Source organism: Pelodiscus sinensis, chromosome 1, assembly GCF_049634645.1.
Source record: "Pelodiscus sinensis isolate JC-2024 chromosome 1, ASM4963464v1, whole genome shotgun sequence".
Classification (NCBI taxonomy): domain Eukaryota; kingdom Metazoa; phylum Chordata; order Testudines; family Trionychidae; genus Pelodiscus; species Pelodiscus sinensis.
In genome coordinates, this window is record NC_134711.1 from 216,438,964 (window position 1) to 216,460,832 (window position 21,869).

General features: G+C 41.7%; 1 protein-coding gene across 5 annotated transcripts in view; it reads right to left on the minus strand.

Annotated features, from left to right (window-relative positions):
* Positions 1–3,076: 3,076 nt before the first annotated feature.
* Positions 3,077–21,869, minus strand: part of TBL1X (transducin beta like 1 X-linked) — a 290,873-nt gene continuing 272,080 nt past the window's right edge. For all 5 annotated transcript variants that reach the window (XM_075915224.1, XM_075915214.1, XM_075915234.1 and 2 more), the window contains 7 exons: positions 21,618–21,678; positions 13,881–14,002; positions 10,773–10,847; positions 9,997–10,124; positions 8,665–8,830; positions 7,251–7,352; positions 3,077–6,742 (listed from right to left, as the gene is read on the minus strand). In XM_075915224.1, the coding sequence (XP_075771339.1) occupies positions 6,716–6,742; positions 7,251–7,352; positions 8,665–8,830; positions 9,997–10,124; positions 10,773–10,847; positions 13,881–14,002; positions 21,618–21,678 (681 nt within the window). In that variant the 3' untranslated portion in view covers positions 3,077–6,715. The remainder of the gene's footprint in view (positions 6,743–7,250; positions 7,353–8,664; positions 8,831–9,996; positions 10,125–10,772; positions 10,848–13,880; positions 14,003–21,617; positions 21,679–21,869) is intronic.

The following is a 21,869-nucleotide window of genomic DNA, read 5'->3' on the forward strand; positions in this document are numbered from 1 at the left end:
CTGGCCAGGTCACCATTTATCCACCTCTTCTGGGGTTACAATATCCAACAGGATACACTATCCAAATGCCATCTCCTGTGGGCATTTTTTTACCCAGCTTGGGGCTCTATGACACTAGCCAGTGGCTATCAGAGGACCTGGGGCCCACTCACTACACCGGGTTCCAGTGCAGGGACTCCGCCATCAGCAATCTACATCTGCGTGGTCCTATTCCCTGTTGCAGTTTCCATGATCTCCTTTCTACCTCCCTATATTCTAGCCCAGTTCTGGATTTACCAAAGGAATGTCTACACTGCGGAGCTATTTTGGAATACTGGAAGTATCCCAAAATAGCTATTCCGCATGTACTGAAGCAGCCTGTTATTTTGAAATAGATTTCAAAATAACGAGTGGCTTATTCCCACATTCGGTAACCTCGTTCCACAAGGGTTAATGGGCATTTTGGAAGTGAGTTATTTCAAAATTTGGTGCTGTGTAGACAGCACCAAATTACAAAACCAGTTATTTCAAAATACACTCCAAATAAGCTATGCAATTTTCATAGCACAAATTGTGTAGCTTATTTTGAGCTAAGGGTGCTGTGTAGACCCACCCCCCTGGAGCTTAATCTATTCCCTGTGCTACTTAATCAGTTAACTGGTTAAAAAAGCTAAGGTTTAACCAGGTAACTGATTAACTGAGATTTTACATCCCCAGTGTAAAGGGATCTGTAAATTACTTGGTGGTGGTGAAAGTTCAAGAGAGTAAATCAAGGGAGTGGAATCTAGATGGAATCAAAGTTGGTGTAACATACACATTGAAGGGTTGGACCAAGGTGTAAATTATACTCACTTATATTTCCTCTTCATTTACTTAATCTCATCTCTGAATTTGGTCCAGATGGTCCAAATAAATGATTCATTTAAAAAAAAAATGGGCAAAGACCTTATGTTGAGACTGGTGAATGTACTTATTCATTATTATTATTTTGTATTCAAGGAAATGTAATGCAGTTTCTTGTCAAGTTTAGGTTGCATGACCTATGCTGTCTTAGGGAGACTTTACAATCAATCATTATGTTGAATGAATCAAAGAAATTATTCTGACACAAGCTGAGTGTATTTTTAGTGGGAAGACTCTGATCAATTTGTATTTGTACAGCATGCACTGTACGTACGGTACCTTTGCTGGTGGTGGAAAATGCCATACTCCACTGAGATAACTTTGCTTCTTTTTGTTTTGCTACAATGTCATAGGCCAGAGGGGACAACTCCACCCTTTTCTCACTTCTGCAGCTTTGGGCTAGGTGAGAAATGCCAGTTCATGTTTGTTGCAGCTAGCACAATGGTGGGGGGGGAAGGGGGGGGGGCGGGGAGCGCACATCCCCTGGCTGGACAAATAGACACACAAATGCTCTGAAATATATCATAGACAGCTGTCCCTTTTTCCACTCCTGCCCCGTGCTGGTTCCATAGCTGCCACAGTCCCCATCTCTGGTTCCTTGATGCCCTGTGGTCACTTTACAGCATGACTGTCTCTCCTATCAGACCTCTCCCTTTCCATTTCATGAGAAACAATCAAATTCCAGGCACATCCCATTGTCTTGGCACAACTGAACCCTGACCTTGCTTTAAGTTATCAGAAGAGGAAGCTACATACCAAATGTGGTGGTCCTAGCTCTTACCATTTAGGAGGAATTCTTAAACAAATGGACTCACAGAGGGACAGACACACATTTCTAAAATATGTAGTAAGAAGATATGTCACACCAGGGCATTTTATACCAGCATGCATGGCATAAAGCTTTTTGTTATCCCACAACTCTAGCTACACTATGACCATTTTAAAGCTGTTTGCATATTTGGAAAAGCCAGATGGTTAAATATAGGGCTTCTCTTAGGCTAGGGGAAAGCATTAGAAGGAACTGATAAGGAGGATCAGAGCACCTCCAATCTGCTTGAGCACCAAGATGCTTTTAATGTAGTGGGGTGTGTGGATCCACAAATAGCTCTGCTAGCCACCTAACAGAAAAGAAGGTACAGGTTTACCGAATGAAATTAAGTTCTGCAGTTACAATTTTTTAAATCATCTAGGGGATTTATATATATCATCTCTTAAAATTATTAAAAGAGAGGCAAGGTGAGTGAGAAGACACGTTCTAGCAGACCAACTTCTGTTGGTGAAAGATAAGCTTTTGAGTGCGCTACTGCTCTTCTTCAGGTCCATGGAAGTCAAAAGCTTGTCTCTTTCACCCTGCCTCCCTCTGCTCATGGGACCAACAAGACTACAAAAAGACAGTGAATATTACACTAATGTAACTTTGTTAAGATATGTACCAGAATATTCTAAAGAACCATGAAAACCTCACCTAGCAGCTGTGATCAAGGGAATGTTCCATCTGTTTTTTTGATACTTACACTACTCAAGTTGCCACAACTCCAGCAGTGGTAGATTTAAGACCTTGTCTATGTGAGAAAATTATACAATTTATCTAAATTCATTTAGACATTTATTTAGTTAACCCTGTTCACAGACACTTACTTCCGTTTAAAAGTGCTTTACACGTGTTTCACTTAAGTTGATTCCTTACCCTCTAGACAGGTCAAAATTAGGTATGTTCCCCTCCCCTTTTGCCCATTGTGAAATAGAGTGTTTTTAAATAGAAGAGGCATTTGGAGAAAACAACATTCTACAATAAACATGCTGTATTCTGACACATTTGTCCCAGCTCCTGAGGCTACATCTAGACTGCACTGTTAAATTGGAAAATGATAATGCAATTTGTGGTACACAATAGGTAAATTTACTTTTGAAAAAGGCTTTTCTGAAATTTGGAACATCTACCCGGCGCCAAATTTTGGAAAAAAGTGCTTTTTCAACACATCCCTTAATTCTCATAGAATGAGGTTTACAGGGATGGTGAAAGAGTGTGTCTGCTTTTTTGAAATTGTTTAAAAAAAAAACGGATGCATTCCTTGGATGTGGCATTGCTTTTCCGGGATACCTTTGGTATCCCAGAAAATCAATGCAGTCTAGACATACCCTGAATGTTGGTAGGTAGGTAGCCAAGAAAGAAAAAGGAACAACACGCATAGAGTTCTCTAATATCAAAATATAGCAATTTATTCAAGACACTGAATATGATCTGTTGATTCTCTCCTTGAAACAAATGAGCTACAATACACAAGGTGATTTCTGAGAGAGTGCAGGTGTAGGGGAAACAAAATAGGGACTGATGTTGTTTCAACAGAATCTGGGAAATGCTGAAATGAGAACCAAGTCTGGCTGCAAGTCTGACACAGACAATAAAAACTGCAGAAGCCAGAATTCAAAATTTCAGTGAGTGGCAGAAAGAATATTTCTGGAATTGACAAAGAACCACAATTAAAAAAAAAAAGTACATCCCAAAACCAAAGCAGACCCTTACATTTGACAAAGTGCACTTCACTTGGCTCTAAAATTACCTAGGGTTGTTTTTTCTTTCTTTTTAAAAACAAATCAAATGGAAATTCCTAAGATGTAGCATGGGGTTAGTGTGTGTTTAACCCTGTAAGTATCAGGCCCTTTAATGCCCCATAAAGGACCCAGTGTTTTCTACATTAAAGATGCAGTAACCTGCATTAAAGATGCAGAGCTTGGACACATATTCAAAGGTTGCTATTTTATCTCAAGGCCAGTTCCATGCAGCCAATAAAAGTACGGTTCCTGTTAACCTCCAGGAAGTTTAATGGGTCAGTCTGCAGAAGGCTAATAAAATGTGTATGTACACAGAATTCTTCTTTGGGACAACAGTGCCTTTCACATGTGAGAATTTGATACTTGCCAACTTCTAAACTGTGCTTTACTTGCTTACTTCCCTCTATGGAACTCAGCAAAGAGAAGCTGGTATGAATTCAGACCATTTAAAAAGCAAACATGCTTATTTGACACTCGCAAAGTTAAAATCCTGGAACAGATTTTGATGTGTCTGGGTAGCAAGAAAGCCAGGCAACAAAAGCAAATAGACTAAAACCACCTATTCCTGACATTACTACATCTTGATGTTTGGCATGTTCAAGAGTCGCCCAAATTGTGGACCTAAAAGAAGCACACTTCTGGGAATGTTTTCTGCACCCTGCCTCCCCAGAATAGATGCTGCTTTCCTGTTATTTTTGGAAGCTTAGCCCAAGCATCACTCACAGTGTTAGCAGGAACTGTGGGATCAATATAAGAAAATGTGTCCCTAGCATTAGCCTGTACACAGACTCAGGAATTAAGTCAGCAAATGGTCGTTCAAATAATCCAGGAAGGCATGCAAGGAAACTTGCCTTTGGAAATAAGAAAACCGTTGTATCAATAGTTAGGATAGGGCGTGCAGTTACTACAACAGACTAAAAGCACATAAAACACTCACAATGGCACTATTGAATAATCAAATCAGAAGTCTTGTGTAAAACCCCACTGAACTTCCGTAACACAGTTCAGTTCTCTCTTCTAACAAGTACTCTTTTTCCTGGACTGAGCTTAAACAGGTCAGCCTAGGCAACTATTACAAAACAGTTCAAAAATGGCATCTGTTCATCTAAACTCTAATTCTCTATGGATCTGTTACCTCAAGGAAAAGAACTCTTGCCTTCTTCCCACCTTCCATTCACTGGAGTAATAAAAAGCAATAGCAGTTAATCACCAATATTCCACATAAATGTTTGTATTTCAGGAATGAAAAATCTTCATAATTTAACTGTTTTAATTATTTTGGATCTCCAGTCTTACATCACATGGCTTGTGATGAGTGAGCAGTGGTTAGCTCTCATGAATAGGCCAAGACACAGTAAGCATGTCATAGTAAAGAGAGAAAAACATCTGATAAAATAAAATATAAATCCCATATACTACATAACTTGGACATTTTCACACTAGTTTAAGTCGCATAGGTCAGAAGCTTACAAATTTCTCCCGTTGAGCAGCCCCTCTGAAAAAAATGGGTTCTGTGTGGCACAGCACTCAACTCACTATGGACGTGCTATGATGGCTTCTTCATGGGATGGAGAGGACCCTGGCATGACTTACCTCTAAGGGCCTAAGTTTTGGCCACTTCCTTGAGCTGCCCAGTGGTTTACAGTGTTGCCTGGAATCTCCACAACACAGCATGCAGTGACCCTTCCCATGGAACACCTTTTCTGTCCCCCAAGCCTGTGCCCTCTGTCATCATGGGCAATCCAAAGGGGATGGAGTGATCCTATTAAATCTCTGGTAAAAGTCCCATTGATTTAATGGGAAGAGCATCAGTCCAATATGATGACTAACGTAGTGAGGTACTACATAGATAATATTTAGTCCTGCCATGAGTGCAGAGGACTGGGCTAGATGACTTCTCAAGGTCCCTTTCCGTCCTGTGATTCTATGAACATGACAGTTTGGGACCATTTCTGGAGGAAAGAAGATATATGATTGCTTTCTGTTAACTACTACAGGTATTTGGGTATATGGATCCAAAGATGAATTCTGTATATATAACCTCCAACTTCAGTATTCTTGTAATAAATGTCCATAATCATACAAATCAAATTAGACTATGTAGGTATCTGGCTGCAGGAAGAGGTTGGTATTGTTTTTAAACCATGGTATTTGTTGTATGAAATGACATTTTCTTATAGCACTCTAGGAGACAAAGGAGAAGAAAATGATACTGCATCTTTAATGTACCTTGGATTCCACTTGAGTCATTCTTTGCTTGAATTACACAAAGCAGTCTAAGTTTGGTGGCTATTTTAGGCTTTTAAAATTATGTTTAACATAAAAAATATTTTTTTCCAAAAATACACTGGGTTCTTTCTCTTAAAAGTCCTCTTTCGCCTGTAAAAATCTTCCCCAGCACTGCATTCTTATATAAAGCACTTATTACACAATTTGCTGAAAGTGCCCTTGAGATGCTAAGATCTGAAGTATGGAGGATTTAAAAAAAAAAATAGGTGGGGACGGGCGGGGGAAGAGAAAGAGGAGAAGCAGACTGTCAAAAGTTTTTGTTGTCATGTCCAACTGGATGTATCTGCTGTGGACACAGAGGGGGAGGAAAAGTGGAGAAGGGAAGAGAGAGAGAGAAAGAGAAAAGGAGAAGGGAAGGAAAAATAAAAAGAAGGAAAAAAAATTAGTTCCAACCTAAGCCCGGGATACTCCAGGACGTAATATTCCAGCTGATAGAAAAACCACTGAACAAAAAAGTAGTCTAGAAAATAGAAAGTGTTGTGATTACAAAGTTGCGCATTTCATCAGTACAAACTGGTCTTTGAATGTCCTTTGGGAGAGCAACTGTAGTGTCCAAATTGGAAGGAAAAAATACAACACCACATGGAGGAGGATTTTTTTTCCCTTTTGGTTTATCACAGCATTTTGCTTAGTTAGTTAGTTTGTTTATTATTATTTTTTGGCACAGCTTTTTTTTTTTTCAGCCATCAAAGCAAGTTCTCAGATGCAAACCAAACAGTGCAGTCTCTAGTTGGTGGCTTCATGCTTCCAAGGCTGAATATTCCAGGTTAAAACCATCCTCTCCCCCTCTGAAGTGACTGTGTTTTTACTCCTTGTTGAAGGTTATGGGCAAAATACTAGACTTCTGTGGCCAGGGAGAGTTGGTTTCATTGTACACACTTTTTTTTCACGTTTGTACAGTTCTGGAGCTGTTAAGAATAGTTTTGAAGAGTGCTTCTCCCCACACATTCACTGCTGGTCCATTTGAAATTTCTTCTAAAAGACTTCACCTTTACTTCCGCAGATCTAGAACACAAACCTAGAGGTAGAGTGAGAAAAGACCCAAGAGTCAGAAATATTTCTGAAGCCTATTCTTAGTATACATGTACTTATGTTCTAATTTCATAATAACTTTAACAATCCATCATGGAATGCTGAGTGGGAGAAAATTTTGCATTCACCTGCTAATGATGTAAACAGTATTTTTCATCTGTTTGTTTGAATTCTACATGATAATCTGCAGGATTTGCACTTTAAGGGTTGTGGCAGAGGAAAAAAAAGCAGGGACTGTGTTTCTTTAACATAAATATATTTCAAATAAAGGATAGCAATCAAGGAAATGTGTATTGAAGGGCCTGATACAAAACTGCTACAAGGAAATGGAAAGACACCACCTACTTCATGGAGTATTGAACTGGTCCTTAAATAAAGGAACATACCCACTTACTTCTGAACTTCATCCAGAGAAGGCAACAGTGCAAAAAATTTGTGTTGACCCCTGGCACAGGAACTTCCCCCAAATATTTACAATGAATACAAATGTTTACCGATCCGTCTGATGCACTTGCTCCCACTTTGTCTCCTCTAGCATTCCAACAGACTTCAAAGATCCCTCCAGTGCCTCTGTAGCTATGTACTAGAGTGCCGCTCTAGAAAGCAAATCAATTTGCAACATTTGACACTTAAGATATTTTATTTTTATGTGATCACATATGGTTGTGGGTTAGCTGGGGTGAGACCCTGGAACTATTCAGGTCACAGAGAGTTTTGCCACTGACTTCAATGGGACCTGGATTTCACACAGTTGTCCTCTGAATAGTTGGGATTCACACAATACAGTGTACATACTTGTCTGTAGCTCCATCCCAAATCCACCCTCCCCTCTGACAGGTGGGAACCACACCTGTTATATCGCTGGGGGAGGGGGTGCGGGGGAAAGATGTCACTATGATTTCGAATAGAGAAAGAAATATGGAAAATTGATGTCCTGAATGTTTTTACTTCTTGGGGGAGGAGGGAGAAAGAATGCTGTGTACAAACAAGAATAGTTCAAATCATTCAGCTGTTCCTGGTACAAGCGCTGCAAGGAAGTCACTATGGGTGCATCTACATTGCACTGTTATTTCGAGATAACTAGTATTATGTCAAAATAACAATGTGAGTGTCTACACAGCAATTCTGTTATTTCAAAATAACGGATGGCTTATTCTGACTTCTGTAAACCTCATTCCATGAGGAATATCACCTATTCCAAAATAGTTATTTCGAAATAAGGCGTGTGTAGATGCTCCACTGCTGATATTTCGAAATAGCCCCTCACCAGGGCCATTCTAAGTTATTCCTCCCCAGTGCCTCCTGATATTCTAAACCAAGATTGCATGTCTACATTAGGGAAGCCTGCCTCGGACTAATCGTGAGGCTTCCCTGCAGTGTAGACGTACCCTATGAGTACAAAGGGCTTTCTGGGTATTAGTGTGCAAAGGAGTAACTCCAAGTAACTCCACAGACACTTTCTCTCAGACAAAGTGTTAACCTCTACAACATCAGATCAATTTCTCCTTGTTAGGATAATCTCTTCCCATATAGGCACAACTCTAAAAAATTAGTCCTGTGCATATCTAAATCTCAAATTAACCGAAATGCTGCTTAACAGGAGGACCAATCATTTCTAAATGCTTATGACCTGGCAACACACATGCCCAGTGCAGTTTCATCTACATGCTAACATAAAACTGGGACAACTGATTTTCTTGGCACAGTTGCATGTTCAATGAACCTGTGGCCAAAACGTGAAAGGACAGGCACCTCATCATCTCATGCTGTCACTCAAACAGTTTTCATGCCATTGTCAGGTTCACCATGGTTGACAAATTTGATAGATACATTTTCCATTTGACATTTCTGGGATTAAAATTTCAATTAAACCCGTTTTTCACTCGTGCGTGTGAATCAAACGAGTACCTGAGTATTCCATATATGGACACACTTGTCAAAGGACCCACTGGCCAGGTATTTCCCATCAGGACTAAAAGCCACACTGTAGACAGGTTCTTGATGTTTGGTTAATGTATGAATGCAGACTCCTCGTTCAACGTCCCACAGCCGAACAGTAGAATCGAATGAAGCACTATAGGAAAGAGTCAAATGCAAGTGGGTGCTAGTCAGAATACTAGTTTATCCACAGTTTGCAAATATACTGTAAACAATTTGTGAAGACATATCCCCCCCCTACAAACAAACTTATTTCAAGGAGAGGTACAGAAGGGCTGAGATTTATCAAACCCTTTTAAGTGAAAGACATTTATTATGGTGGATGTGCTTGGAGACTTCAGCTTCACTGGGGGGTTTTGTGAGTAGCAATAGGAATATAGGAATTGCTTTACTGGATCAGGCCAGTTGTTCATCTAGTCCAGTATCTTGCTAGTATTAGCTGCTACTTTGGAGGAAGAATGAATAACTCTGCAGTGGACAGTTATAGGATACCTTGCATCAGGGAAAGTTTCTTCCTTAAGAGGATTTGATCTCAAAACAATTTTGCTTCATATTCTCTAGCATAATGGTCCTTTTCCTTTTTTCACCCTCCACCCAGAATTCACTCCTTATATCTTACCACAAGCCACCTAAATCCAATGTTGTGGACTAAAAAAAGACAGGAGAAAGACTCTGTATTTTTATATATATCAAAACCCAACAAGCCTCAGTCCAGACAGAATAAAATTAAAAATAAATAAATAAGTGTAAGAGGCAATTCTGCTAGAATATCATACAGAAAATAGTCATTATATGCCAATTAGCTAATCAATCCAATGGTCCAGGCACCTATTGAAATTATTAAAATTAAACCAATGTTTAAAACTGGATGAAGTGAAATCTGGGATGGATTTCTTCATGTGAAAGTTTAGCAGACACCTGAGTTGTTCTACACCACCTAATAAAACTATAAAAAAATATCAGTATCCATTGTAGTTTTGCTTCATGGCCCTCATTAGAACATACCCAATTGGTTTAATGGTCTGGAAGATTCATACATAATAGGGCTTGAATTAGACAAAATCATTTATATAAACTAGAGGCGTATGTGTTGGGTGTCATGGCAACTGAAACATTTATTTTCCTAACGTAGTTTAAAAATTAAACACTGTATGGCTTAATTGTCCATGTTGGTTATACATTTCCTCCTGCTTTGGTCAATTCCCTCTCATCCACTAACAGAAATGACTTTCAGTTTTATTTGCAGAGAGCATAGTGAAAACCATCAGTTGATGGAATAGGTGGAGAAGGTTTTGTTTTTACCTTGCTAACATGATATTGGAGTTTGGGTTGCTGGTGCCTGGTCCTGTCGGACTCCATTTGATAGTATAAATCTCTTTGCTGTGAGCCTGAAGGTCATGTACACATGTATCTTGCTTCATGCTCCAAATCTAAGTAAGGTGAATCAAGAGAGAAAATGAGACTTTTCAATCTTTTCTCAGCTCATGGTTTTCAATCCATCCTATTCTGTTTGTGTAGATATTGTCCTTTAAGTTTCTCAATTATAATGGTGAGATCCTTTAAGGATTTATCCACACTTTAAAGTTTTGCCATTTTAAGTGCACTGAAGCTTATCCTGGCACAGGTTATTCTGGTTCACCTTATTCTGGTTTGGGAACCAAAAATAAGCTACATCTGAGTAAGGCATCTTAACACTGGTATAAATACATCTGCACTAGGGCTTTTACCAGTAAAATTACACAAGCAAATAAAATCACACTCCTTACTGACATCATATATAAATATGGTCTTCAGGGCAAACTGCTATATAATGACAGTAATATATTAGACAGCATATATCCTTTAGTTTTAAGTCTGCTTCTCTTTGTTCATTCTTATTTCAGTCACAACACTCAAAAATAGTAAGATGAAATCACCATTCATGCTGGGAGTTTTAATGGTATGGTAGCATCAGGTGGGAAAAGAATGTAAACAGAGACATGGCCTTTTTTAACTTCATGAAGGGAAATCCTTATAAAGTACATTTCTATTGGGGAGAAATACAAAACAATCGGAGGCAAGCCATCAAATAAAATTACCTTTAATGTCATATCATCAGAACAAGATGCTAGTAGCATACCAGAAGGGTCCCACTTAATCGCATTGACTTCATTCTGAAACAAAGATTGATTTTCAGTGAACTTTCCACGTTGTCTGCATTGTGCCTGGCATCCAGCAGAGGGCACTGAAGTGTTATTATTCCAACAAATGAAACTATTGACAATGACATTACATTGTTCATTACCTTACATGTGAACAGATCCCCCTATCAAAATACATATTAGATAGGGAAACTAATATTTTATCTCAGTGAATATTATTAGCTGCCATATTCCTGACACCCCTAGTGTCAGGAGCAAGTCTTACTATCATCAGATTCTTGCCACACAACAGAATATTCAACAAACCCAGACCATTTAGTGGTGAAAAATTAGCTCATTTAAAACAATTTCTGAGGTTGACACTCCATTCATCTAACAAATACACATTCACATGCACAGAGTTCTATGGACTATTCCTAAATAGCGCAACTCTCCAGGAATGTTTTGTCAAAAGAAATTGATGTGTGTACCAATGTACTAAGAAAAAAAATACAACTTGGAGCAGTAGCTGGTTTGTGGACTTTAAAACTAGATCAATGGCAAAACCATGTTTCAGTCTGAAAACTGTTAGCCACTATTCATAGAATTATAGAAAATTAGGGCTGGAAGAGACCTTGTCATCTTGTCCAAAGCAGGACCAACCCCAACTAAATCATCTCATCCAGGGTTTTTTCAAACCTGGCTTTAAAGACCTTTAAGGATGGAGATTTCACCATCTCCCTAGGCAATCCGTTCCAGTGCTTCATAAAATTAATCTTTGCAGTAATGATAACAATGCAAAATTAGAGGAATTTGTTTTTTTCCCCTCTAGCTTACTTTGTATATTTGACAACCGTTTGGCTACGTCTACACTGGCCCCTTTTCCGGAAGGGGCATGTAAATTTCACCAGTCGTCGTAGGGAAATCCGCGGGGGATTTAAATATCCCCCGCGGCATTTAAATAAAAATGTCCGCCGCTTTTTTCCGGCTTTTAAAAAAGCCGGAAAAGAGCGTCTACACTGGCCCCGATCCTCCGGAAAAAGTGCCCTTTTCCGGAGGGTCTTATTCCTACTTCAAAGTAGGAATAAGACCCTCCGGAAAAGGGCACTTTTTCCGGAGGATCGGGGCCAGTGTAGACGCTCTTTTCCGGCTTTTTTAAAAGCCGGAAAAAAGCGGCGGACATTTTTATTTAAATGCCGCGGGGGATATTTAAATCCCCCGCGGATTTCCCTACGACGACTGGTGAAATTTACATGCCCCTTCCGGAAAAGGGGCCAGTGTAGACGTAGCCTTTGTGTGTAATCAACCCACAGTTTCCCCCTGTCCAGTCAGTCACTTCCCCTGTTTCCTGTGGATCATTCACACAGGTAACAGAAAGGAAGAAAAACATTTTTAAAAGAGGAAAATGTGTTGGAAGAACTTAGTAATAGCGCAGCAGTAGGGATAGCACCTGAAACTATTTTAACTCATTTGCCCTTCGATACAGGTACACAGTTTCAGCTGTAGTTAACAGGAGCTGCACACAGACATCACTGAGGGAAGAATTTGGCCCATGTGCAGAATAGAGCAGTCAGTCCACTCAATAGAAAACATCTGCCTATCAGTGAAGGTCCATTGCAGAGGCAGCCACAGCTTTTGGGAAAACAACTTGAATGACAATTATAGCCAGGATGATTAGCAACAAGTCTCCTTATGGACCAATTCTCCCTCCAGGGAGGTGGCCAGGTGAAGGGAGTTACTAAGTGATTTCATAAGGCAGAACAGCCTAGCAGTGTTCTTGTGAAGGAAAGTCTGCGACATTACTCTCCGGCTACCATTAAATAATCACAAAGGGTATGTCTAGACTACATGGCTCCATTGACAGAGCCATGTAGATGAGTTTACTAGACATAGGAAAATGAAGCGGCGATTTAAATAATCGCCGCTTCATTTACATCAAAATGGCCGCCGCGCTGTGCCGGTCAGCTGTTTGGTGGCACAGCGGGGCAGTCTGGACGCGCTGTGGTCGACAAGGGAAGCCTTTGTTGACCGCTCTGGTAAACCTCATTTCACAAGGCATAACGGAGCGGTCGACAAGGGCTTCCCTTGTCAACCACAGTGCATCCAGACTATCGCACTGTGCCACCAAACAGCTGATCGGCACAGCGCAGTGGCCATTTTGATGTAAATTGCCGCTTCATTTTCCTATGTCTAGTAAACTCATCTACATGGCTCTGTCAATGGAGCCATGTAGTCTAGACATACCCAAAGAGAAATAGTCAAGAAGACAAAAAAATACAGAGTGTATTTCAGGCACGTTGGGGAGAAGGATGAGGAAAGTATGTATGAATGGACCTTCTCCTACTTGACCCAATTAATTCTAAAATTGAACAATAGTTAAAAGTATATTGCTCCCTTCATACTTGTAATTCACATTTGTTAAAGGAGTACAAAAGTGCAAGATGAAATTTAATTGAGGTTTTTCTGAGTCTTTAGAGTCTGTTACATGTAAATACCATCACTGTTTAAATTGCAAGTTTTGCCTGCAGTTTGTGATTTAGAACAGTGAATCTCTTTTTAAAGACAGGGCGTGTCTAGACTGTCAGTGGCTTTTGAAACAAGATATGCAAATTTGGTGCAAATTTGCATAGCTTCTTCCGATCCCATTTTCAGAAGTATTTTCGGAAAAAAAAAGCATTCTAGACATGGTTCTTTCAAAAAAAAACCAAAAAAAACCCCTTTTTAAAGAACCTTCACACCTCTTATTTTTAGGAAGAAAGGTTCTTTCAAAAAAGGGTTTTTCAAAAGAACTGCGTCTAGACTACTTTTTTTTTTTCGAAAAAACTTTTCAGAAAATGGGATCGGAAGAAGATATTCAAATTCATGCCAAATTTGCATATCTTCTCTCAAAAGCTGCGGACAGTCTATACATGCCCACAGTAAGTCATTTTTACATGGTATGTGTTTGGGGAAGGAAAGGGATATAAATATTCTTGGTCCCAACACAGAAGCTGTTTACTATCACCAGTTACTATTATGATCACATGCTAGTAATGACTCCTAAAATTTCAAACTATTTAAACTTACTGTGTGTCCTTGAAAGGTTTTGACTGGGCGATCACAGCCAAGTCTGCATACGTGAATGCACATGTCAGTACTGCAGGAGGCAAAAGTAGTGTTGTTCTGCCAGTCTACATCCAGAGCAGGTGCTGTGAGGCACAAACAAAAAAGAGTGAAAGTGAGGAAACCTGGCAAAGCAACAGCTATCCTATCATTCTCCCTATGCCAGCAACCTGTCCTAGGGAATCAGAGTGATTGGCCTGTTATAGTCTGAGAGCAGTTCATTGCTATATGGATGTCAGACATGAAAACAAATGCAGCAGGGGCTCAATTTGTTAGCTTCCTAGTACAGGCAGTCCCCGAGTTACGCAGATCCGACTTATGTCGGATCCGCACTTGCGAACGGGGCTTTTCTCGCCCCGGAACTCGCGGGTGGCGGGACCACCCAGACTCGCAGTGGTCCCGCCACCGCGTCCTCCGGGGCGAGAAAAGCTTCTCCGGGTGTCCCTGGTCTGCTGGGGACCCCGCCGCCTCCAAGGCTTTGCTCGGGGTGTCCCTGGTCTGCTTGGGACCCCTCCCAGCAGACCAGGGACACCCCGAGCAGACCAGAGACACCCGGAGCAAAGCCGCAGAGGCGTGGGACCCCGCCGTCCCCGCGGCTTTGCTCCGGGTCTCCCTGGTCTGCTGGGGGGGGGGGGGGCGCACTAGCTGCGCCCCCCCCCTCCTCTAGCAGACCAGGCTTTTGTTGTGGACGCCTGGGGTAGAGCAGCTGGGGTGCGGCCGGGTTCGTCCTGGGGGGACCTACCTGGCAGCGCCCCAGCTGTTCTTCCCAGGCTCCAGATTCAGCCTCTGTTGAAACTGATCAGTGGCTGATTCCAGGAAGCTGGGGGCAGAGCAACTCTGCCTCGGGCTTCCTGTAGTCAGCCCCTGGTCAGTTTCAGCAGCAGCGGCTGAATCTGGAGCCAGTTCCGACTTACGTACAAATTCAACTTAAGAACAAACCTACAGTCCCTATCTTGTATGTAACCCGGGGACTGCCTGTAATGGGTATCATGGATGTTTCATATGGCGCCTTCTTGTGAGACTCATTAGGTGATGATCAGATTTAAGCCCATAATTGTGTGAACTTCTGTTTATCTGCTTATATACAGATGTAGTTTAATTTGATAAGAAACCAATTTCAGATAAATTGATTACGTTAACTTTAGAATGTCCACAAAACGTTTTGCATTGCTTTAACTAAAGTGCTCTTTTAAAGTTAAACCAGTACAACTTTGACTACAGGCAAGGCCTATTATACTTGCCAAGACAGATGTTACCTGCCCTCTAAAGGATGGGGATGACATCTAACAGAGGTATTCGTTTTCATTCTCAAGACACTTATTATGTATGTGTCAGTAGTAACAACAATCTAACAGGATTTAGAAAAGTGTTAAAGTTCAGTGTATTTGGGGTGAGCATATAATGTAGGTTTATCCTTGAAATGGTGGTGAGACCTTTGACATTTTTTATTTGCTGTTGTTCTGCAATGTTTTTCAAGTGCAAAGATGGAAGCATATTTCCTCTGGAAAAGAAAAAATCGATTACATTTAATTTTTGTTTTGACGTTATCCTCATGAAACTAAGCACCTTAGAGTAAGTGTGTGCAATGTCTACAATATTAGGAGAGAACATGACTCCTGAATCATCGTGGGACATTCTTTAACCCTCTCAATTAAAAAATAATAATAATATTGCTACGCTGACAATGTGGAAATGCTTCCCATAAAAACATCATGTATAGAATTAATGAAAAAAAGAATTCTATGTGAGAGAGGGGACGAATGTCTGTCTGACAGAAAGGTGAGGAAAACATGCATGTTTAAGAAAGATCACTGTAGAGATGTAGTCTCAGTAGGGGGAGAGTGGGAATCACAAAGCAACCCAGGATTTTGTTTTCACAGTGTTTCTCTGTCATTTTTCTACTGCATCATTTTGCATTTTTGTTTTAAACTCAATAAAAATGTATCCTATACAATATCAGTATCCTTTTGGGGGCTAAAAGGCAGTATGAGAAACTGCAGTCCCAATGTAATTTTCAGAAAGCTGCATGCACCTCAAATTAGGAAATGACAAAGGAAGTGTCATTTGAATCATAAAAGTGTTGCCAGGGTGACACCATATTACTGGAGAATTTCATATTCACTAGAGTGGTTAATTTTATTTAATAATATGTTTACTGAGAAAATTAGTAAGTAAAATGTATTGGAAGTAATAGCCGAGTATGATGTATGAAAATGAGTAACCTGACTATTAAAACACGTCTGTAATAATCACATTGGATACTTGTCAAATGCTGAAATAAAAAGGTTACACTTACATTTGATAAAAGCAGCAGCTACACATTTCAAGAAATACAGCTAGAAAGCACAACATTCTCATAATTCAAGGCATTTGGCTTCTGCCCATATGCCTCATTGCACATTTAAGACATATGAGTTTTCAAAATAATCATACACCTTACTATGCATTTCTATGTACACTTTCATCCTGACTTGATTAGCCTCATTTACGCAAGTACCCTCTTAATTTTGTTGTCCTTATATATAAACCCGTGCGTCTGTAAACTCCGCTCCAATTCATCTGATGAAGTGGGTTTTACTCACAAAAGCTTATGCTGTAATTATCTGTCAGTCTCTAAGACAGGGGCGGGGAATCTTTTTTTGTATCAGGAGCTGCTGATCCACAGAAAAATCAGCCAGGGGCTTCTCACAAGTGGAAAGCAAAAAAAAACAAAAACAAAAAAAAACACTAAACAAAACAAAACAAAACATAAAGCCAAAACCAAACCCTCCGTGGCTGCCAACTGAAACACTCCCTACATTCCTCTTGCATACCAGAACCTAGGGGACCCAAGCTAGGAGATTTTGTGTGCTCCAGCCCCATGGGGGGACAGCAGGGAAGAGGCTGGAGTGCCAGCCTGGTCTCCCCAGCTGAGCCTCAGGGGGACTGGATTCAGGCAAGCTGGGAGCTGCGTTCAGCCCCCAGGCCTTAGGTTCCCCTCCCCTTCTCTATGGTGCCATGGAATTCCTCATTATTTTTTGCAGTTACAGACTAATATAGCTACCCCTCAGAGATTATGTACATAATGCCATCAAGGCATTTGGGAGTTTCTGCATGACATGGAAAATGATAAGACCGATGCTTTTGTTTGTATTCCTAGCTGTGTGTTTAATTATATGATTTATAGCTTGTATTAGGAATGATCTTTCTTAAATATGGCGCAGGCATATACTGAAAATTTTCCATAATCAGAACACCCAAAATAAAAGTATATTTGCTATTATAAGGTTACCAGTGATATATTGTAAAAACAATTAGCTAACTCTTCTCATTAGTGACCAAGTAACAATTTATGCTTGGATTGTGCTTTGTATGCGTGTCCAAACATCGAGACATCTGAAAACAGGATTCTCTCACTGAATTTTAATGAAATGAACACTGGGAACATATTGTAGTTGAAGTCTGCTCTGGCGGCTGGGAAGAACAGTAATAAAACTTGTACAGGGCTAATCAAATCCTGGTTGCATGCAAAATACCTACGGGCCCGTTATGGAAATTATGGGAGTTTTAGGTATATACCCACAAGACCTCATCAATATATCACAGAACTTTAGGGGAATGGAGGCCTCCAGGCCCAGACAGAGTAAGATTCCGACTTGGCTAGACTAGGATAAAAATGTTGTTAGTTAGGATGTGTTGGCTTACTCACATGTTCTAAATGTCAAATGTAGAAAAGGCAGGACAAATTTTAACAAATGCTAAGCAGGCCAAGTTAAAGTCAAGGCTCCCGAGGTTTTAAATGGACCTGCTTTAGAACATGCTAAAAGCAGTGTGCCTTATCCACACTAGACTTTTAACATGTGTGTCTTACTAACATCACATCTTTAAATCCTAGTCTACAGAAGGCCTGAGGTGATCTATGACTTTTCCTAGACAGGGCACAAGTTCCTGTTACAGAACGCATTGCTCTGGGGAAGGTGGCCGGCAAGGCCAGATCTAGGTCTTGCACGGGGGTCTGATCCAAAGTCCACTGACATCAATGGAAATACTTCCAAGTATTAAAATCGGCCATGGATTTGACCTATAGGTTATTGACAGGTAACAGTGGCAATCCCAGGGACATCCAGTATTCAGAATGGTTCTCTTTCATTTTGAAAAATAACATAATCACTCTGAAATGAACAATAAAACTAGTCTCCACACAACCGTAATTCATTCATACCAATAAGTCCAATGAAAAATATAGTGCATATGGTGCAAGATATATAACTGGACAGGCAATAATGGCGATCCCAAGGATATCCAGTATTTATAATTGTTCTCTTTGTAATACAGCTAGAGATTATGATGTTATGTTGGAAGAGCTAATCATTTTAACAATTAGTATACAGGAGACTGTCATGATTTGTGGAATCCCTATTCAAGGGTGTTTCCCATCCTCCCATTGCACCCCTGGCCTGGGAGGGGGACACAGACATGGGGCAGAGGGGGAGCTGTTGCAGTAAAGGTCAGGGTTTCCCCCTCACTCACTGTGGGAGCTGCAGGGAACTCACTATGGCTGCAGGGAGTCATGAGAAGCTCACCATGCCTCCTGGCTCCAACGGTGAGCTCCCTATGGCCCCCAGCTCCTATGGTGAGCTCCCTGCAACTCCTAACAGCTGCAGTGAGCTCGGGAGCAATGGGGAGCACATTGTAGTGGCCAGGAGCCATACCCCTAGTATTTGCAGATTTCACTCATCCAGCGCGAATAGTGAGGGTTTACTGTAAAAGGAAACCATGAGGGGAATGTATGATGCACATAATTTCTGAGGGATGGCCTCTGTTTCAAATGTACTCTTATCCAGTACAAACACTATCCTAGGGAGCTAATCAAGTGTGTATTGTTCATCTTTACATCACTTTGCAGTACAGAGTGTGATTTTTCAGAATACTCCCGACAAAAAATAAAATTCCACAATGAATAGCATGAGTACATTTGCAAATAAAAGCTGCTTTCTCCATGCAGGCAGCTTAGTGAACAGTTTTGTAAGATGACTGGCAAAATGCAGTGAGAATCTGAAAGGAAAATGGACTATTTGTGTTTTCTGATGAATAACTAAAGGTTGGAACTCACTGGTCTGGTACCTTCAGGACCTGACTGGTCCCAAACGAGGGGATTTACTGGACCAGGGGAGGTCCCTCTTGCCACTAGGTTAGGGCTCCAGCCTGCCTCAGCTGCTGCTCCAACCCACTGGAGCTCTTTAGATGCTGCTGGCCCTGCTGCTGCCGTGGCTGGACCGCCACAGACAGAGTTCCACAGCCGGAACAGAGCTCTGCAGCTACCTGGCTCTGCAGCCGGCACTCCATCTCCACAGCAGGCAGAGATCTGCAGCCGGGGCTGGAAATGCACAGCCAGGGCTAGGGTGGAGGACCGGGGCTGGAACTTCATGGCTGTGGTTATAGCTCCCGGGCTGCCACTGAGGCTGGGGTCAGAGCTCCATGGATGCTGCTGGGGCCAGAGCGCCCCACCGTGCCACCCGCTCCCCCCTTCCCACAACACTGAGCTCCAGGCTGAGTTGCTGGTGCTCCCTATGATGCTCCTGCCCAGCTGCCAGACCTCCCTGTTCCTGGGCTCTGAGGTCCAGGAACATCCATGGTCCATACTGGACCAGTGAGCCCTGGTTAAAGGAGGTACAACCTGTATTTCTACCTGCATTGACGCAAGTAATGTTTATAGGTGTGTCCACAATGAGAAAATGAGGAATGTTTTAAATATGTTAGCTATCAAATATTAGATATTTAGCAAACCAAACATGATCAATAACATGTGTTTAAACATAAACTTATCACCTAGTTTAGCTGAATACAGCAACGGTTAAAAATGTATTAGCTAGTTGTGATTAAACCCAAGGGGAACTATAACATTTCTGGAGACAGAATTTTGATTCGGTTACTAATTATAATACCAGCCTGAGAACAAGATATATCACTATATGACTATGCCTAATAAAAATATTTCATTTTTAATATTTTTTCAATTTTAGGTTTTGAACCCAACTATTTCTCCCTGTAGGGCTGCTCACATGGGGCACCAAAGACTACTTTGTAACATGTTCACATGCTGTGGAAGAGGGAGCACCGCTTTCCATTTTCCAGAAGAAACTAGGCCAAAACTCCAGACCTGAACAGCATCAAACTTTTGGGTGTGGTAGTTTTCAGAATCTCAACCCAGACCTGGATTTAGCAATTAATCTCTAAAAATGGGCCAAACCAAAATCTCAGCTCAGACTTCAGGGTGATCAAATTCCTCCCTAGATCTGAGCTTTATAATGTGAGAAACCTCTTTGGTCAGTGTCTGGAAACTCTAGAGCAGTGGTCCCCAACTTTTCGGGGCTGCCGGGTGTCCAAGGATGGGGCCGCTCACGTGCTGGGCATTCAGGGGCGGGGCCACTCACGCACCGGCGTCCGGGGGTGGGACCGTGCATGTGCCGCGCGCCTGGGGGCAGGGCCGCTCATGCACCATGCGCCCGGGGCTGGCACCACGCATGTGCCATGCACCCGGAGGTGGGGCTGGCCCAGATCATTTGGTAGGCGCACATAAATGTTCCAGTGGGCGCCATGGCTCCCATGGGCACCGCGTTGGGGACCACTGCTCTAGAGCAAGGGTGGGCAATAATTTTTGATGGGGAGGCCACTCAAAGATTTAGTAAGTAGTCAAGGGATGCACTTTTCTGTGGAAGGGTGCTGGTTCTAGGTTGGAGGTTGGATGCAGAAGGGCACATGGGGTAAGGGACTCGGGTGCAGGAGGCAGTATGGGGTCTGAAAGGGTTTTTGGGTTGAAGGAGGGGGCTGTGACTTGGGTCATGAGATTGGGGTATAGGGACAGGAAGGAATTGTGGGCGCAGGAGAGGGTTCTGGCCTGGGGGAAGGCTGTAAGAAGGGGTACAGGGTCTGGGAGGGAGTTGTGACCTGGAGCAGGGGGTGCACAGGGTTTGGATGGTGACCTGTGGGAGGGAGTTGGGGTGCAGGGGGGGCAGGGGCACCAGAGGCAGGCACTGGCTGAGGGAGTTTACTTAAGTGTCTCCTGGCCAGAAGCCCTGCAGCACTCTCAAGGGAGGCTAGGCTCCCTGCCTGTTGCAGCCCTAGCCCGCTTCAAAATACAGGCTGCTCTCTCCATGTAGCTCTCAACTCCATCTGTTCCAGTCTCTCAGGCCAATCTCTCAGCTCCAATTGGCTGGGTGTTTTCGCACAAAGCCTCCCCCTCCTGCAGAGCAGAAAACTGCAGGGACTGTGTTATAAACCACAGTAACTCTGTGCCTGAGGGTCCCGGCAGGAGGGTCCATGGTTTGGTGGGACTTTCAAAGAAGGAGAAAATATCTGGGAGGTCCTCACAAAACCAACAAAACCAACCAACCAACTAGAAAAGGCAAAGCCCTTATGTTAACCCTGATCCAGCTCAAACATGTAGAAGCTAGATGAATAATTTCCATTAGGTAGCTATGACTAGAATTTCAGTAAAGCAAATTTACTCTAGCCTACAGGGTTGGTTCTCACTGACCCCTTCTTCTCCTGATGATCGCACAAGACCAGAGTATAGAAGCTTATGAAAAATAAAGCTCAAAGTGTGGGTTAGAATTTGTTTGACTTTGATGCACTTCTTGTTGCATTGGTGATATTTTCAGGTTGTCAAAACCAAGGGTTTCTGGAAAAAATATTTTGAAACAAAATGTAAATAGTAATTACCTGAATGGAAAGGAAACTGCTGCTTAGCTTCCCCTGTGTGGGCATCCCAAATTATTGTTGTCTGTGTTCAGAGAGAGAAATAAAGATTAGTTGACCATTCCTCTTGGAAAAGTCTCAGAAAAAAAAAAAAGCTCACTACAGAGCAATTCTAGATGACATCTTGATAAATTCTTGCTTGCTGAGCACCTTAGCTATTGCAAACCTCTATACGTATAAATCTATTCCAATACATCAGTGATGAGAAAACAATAG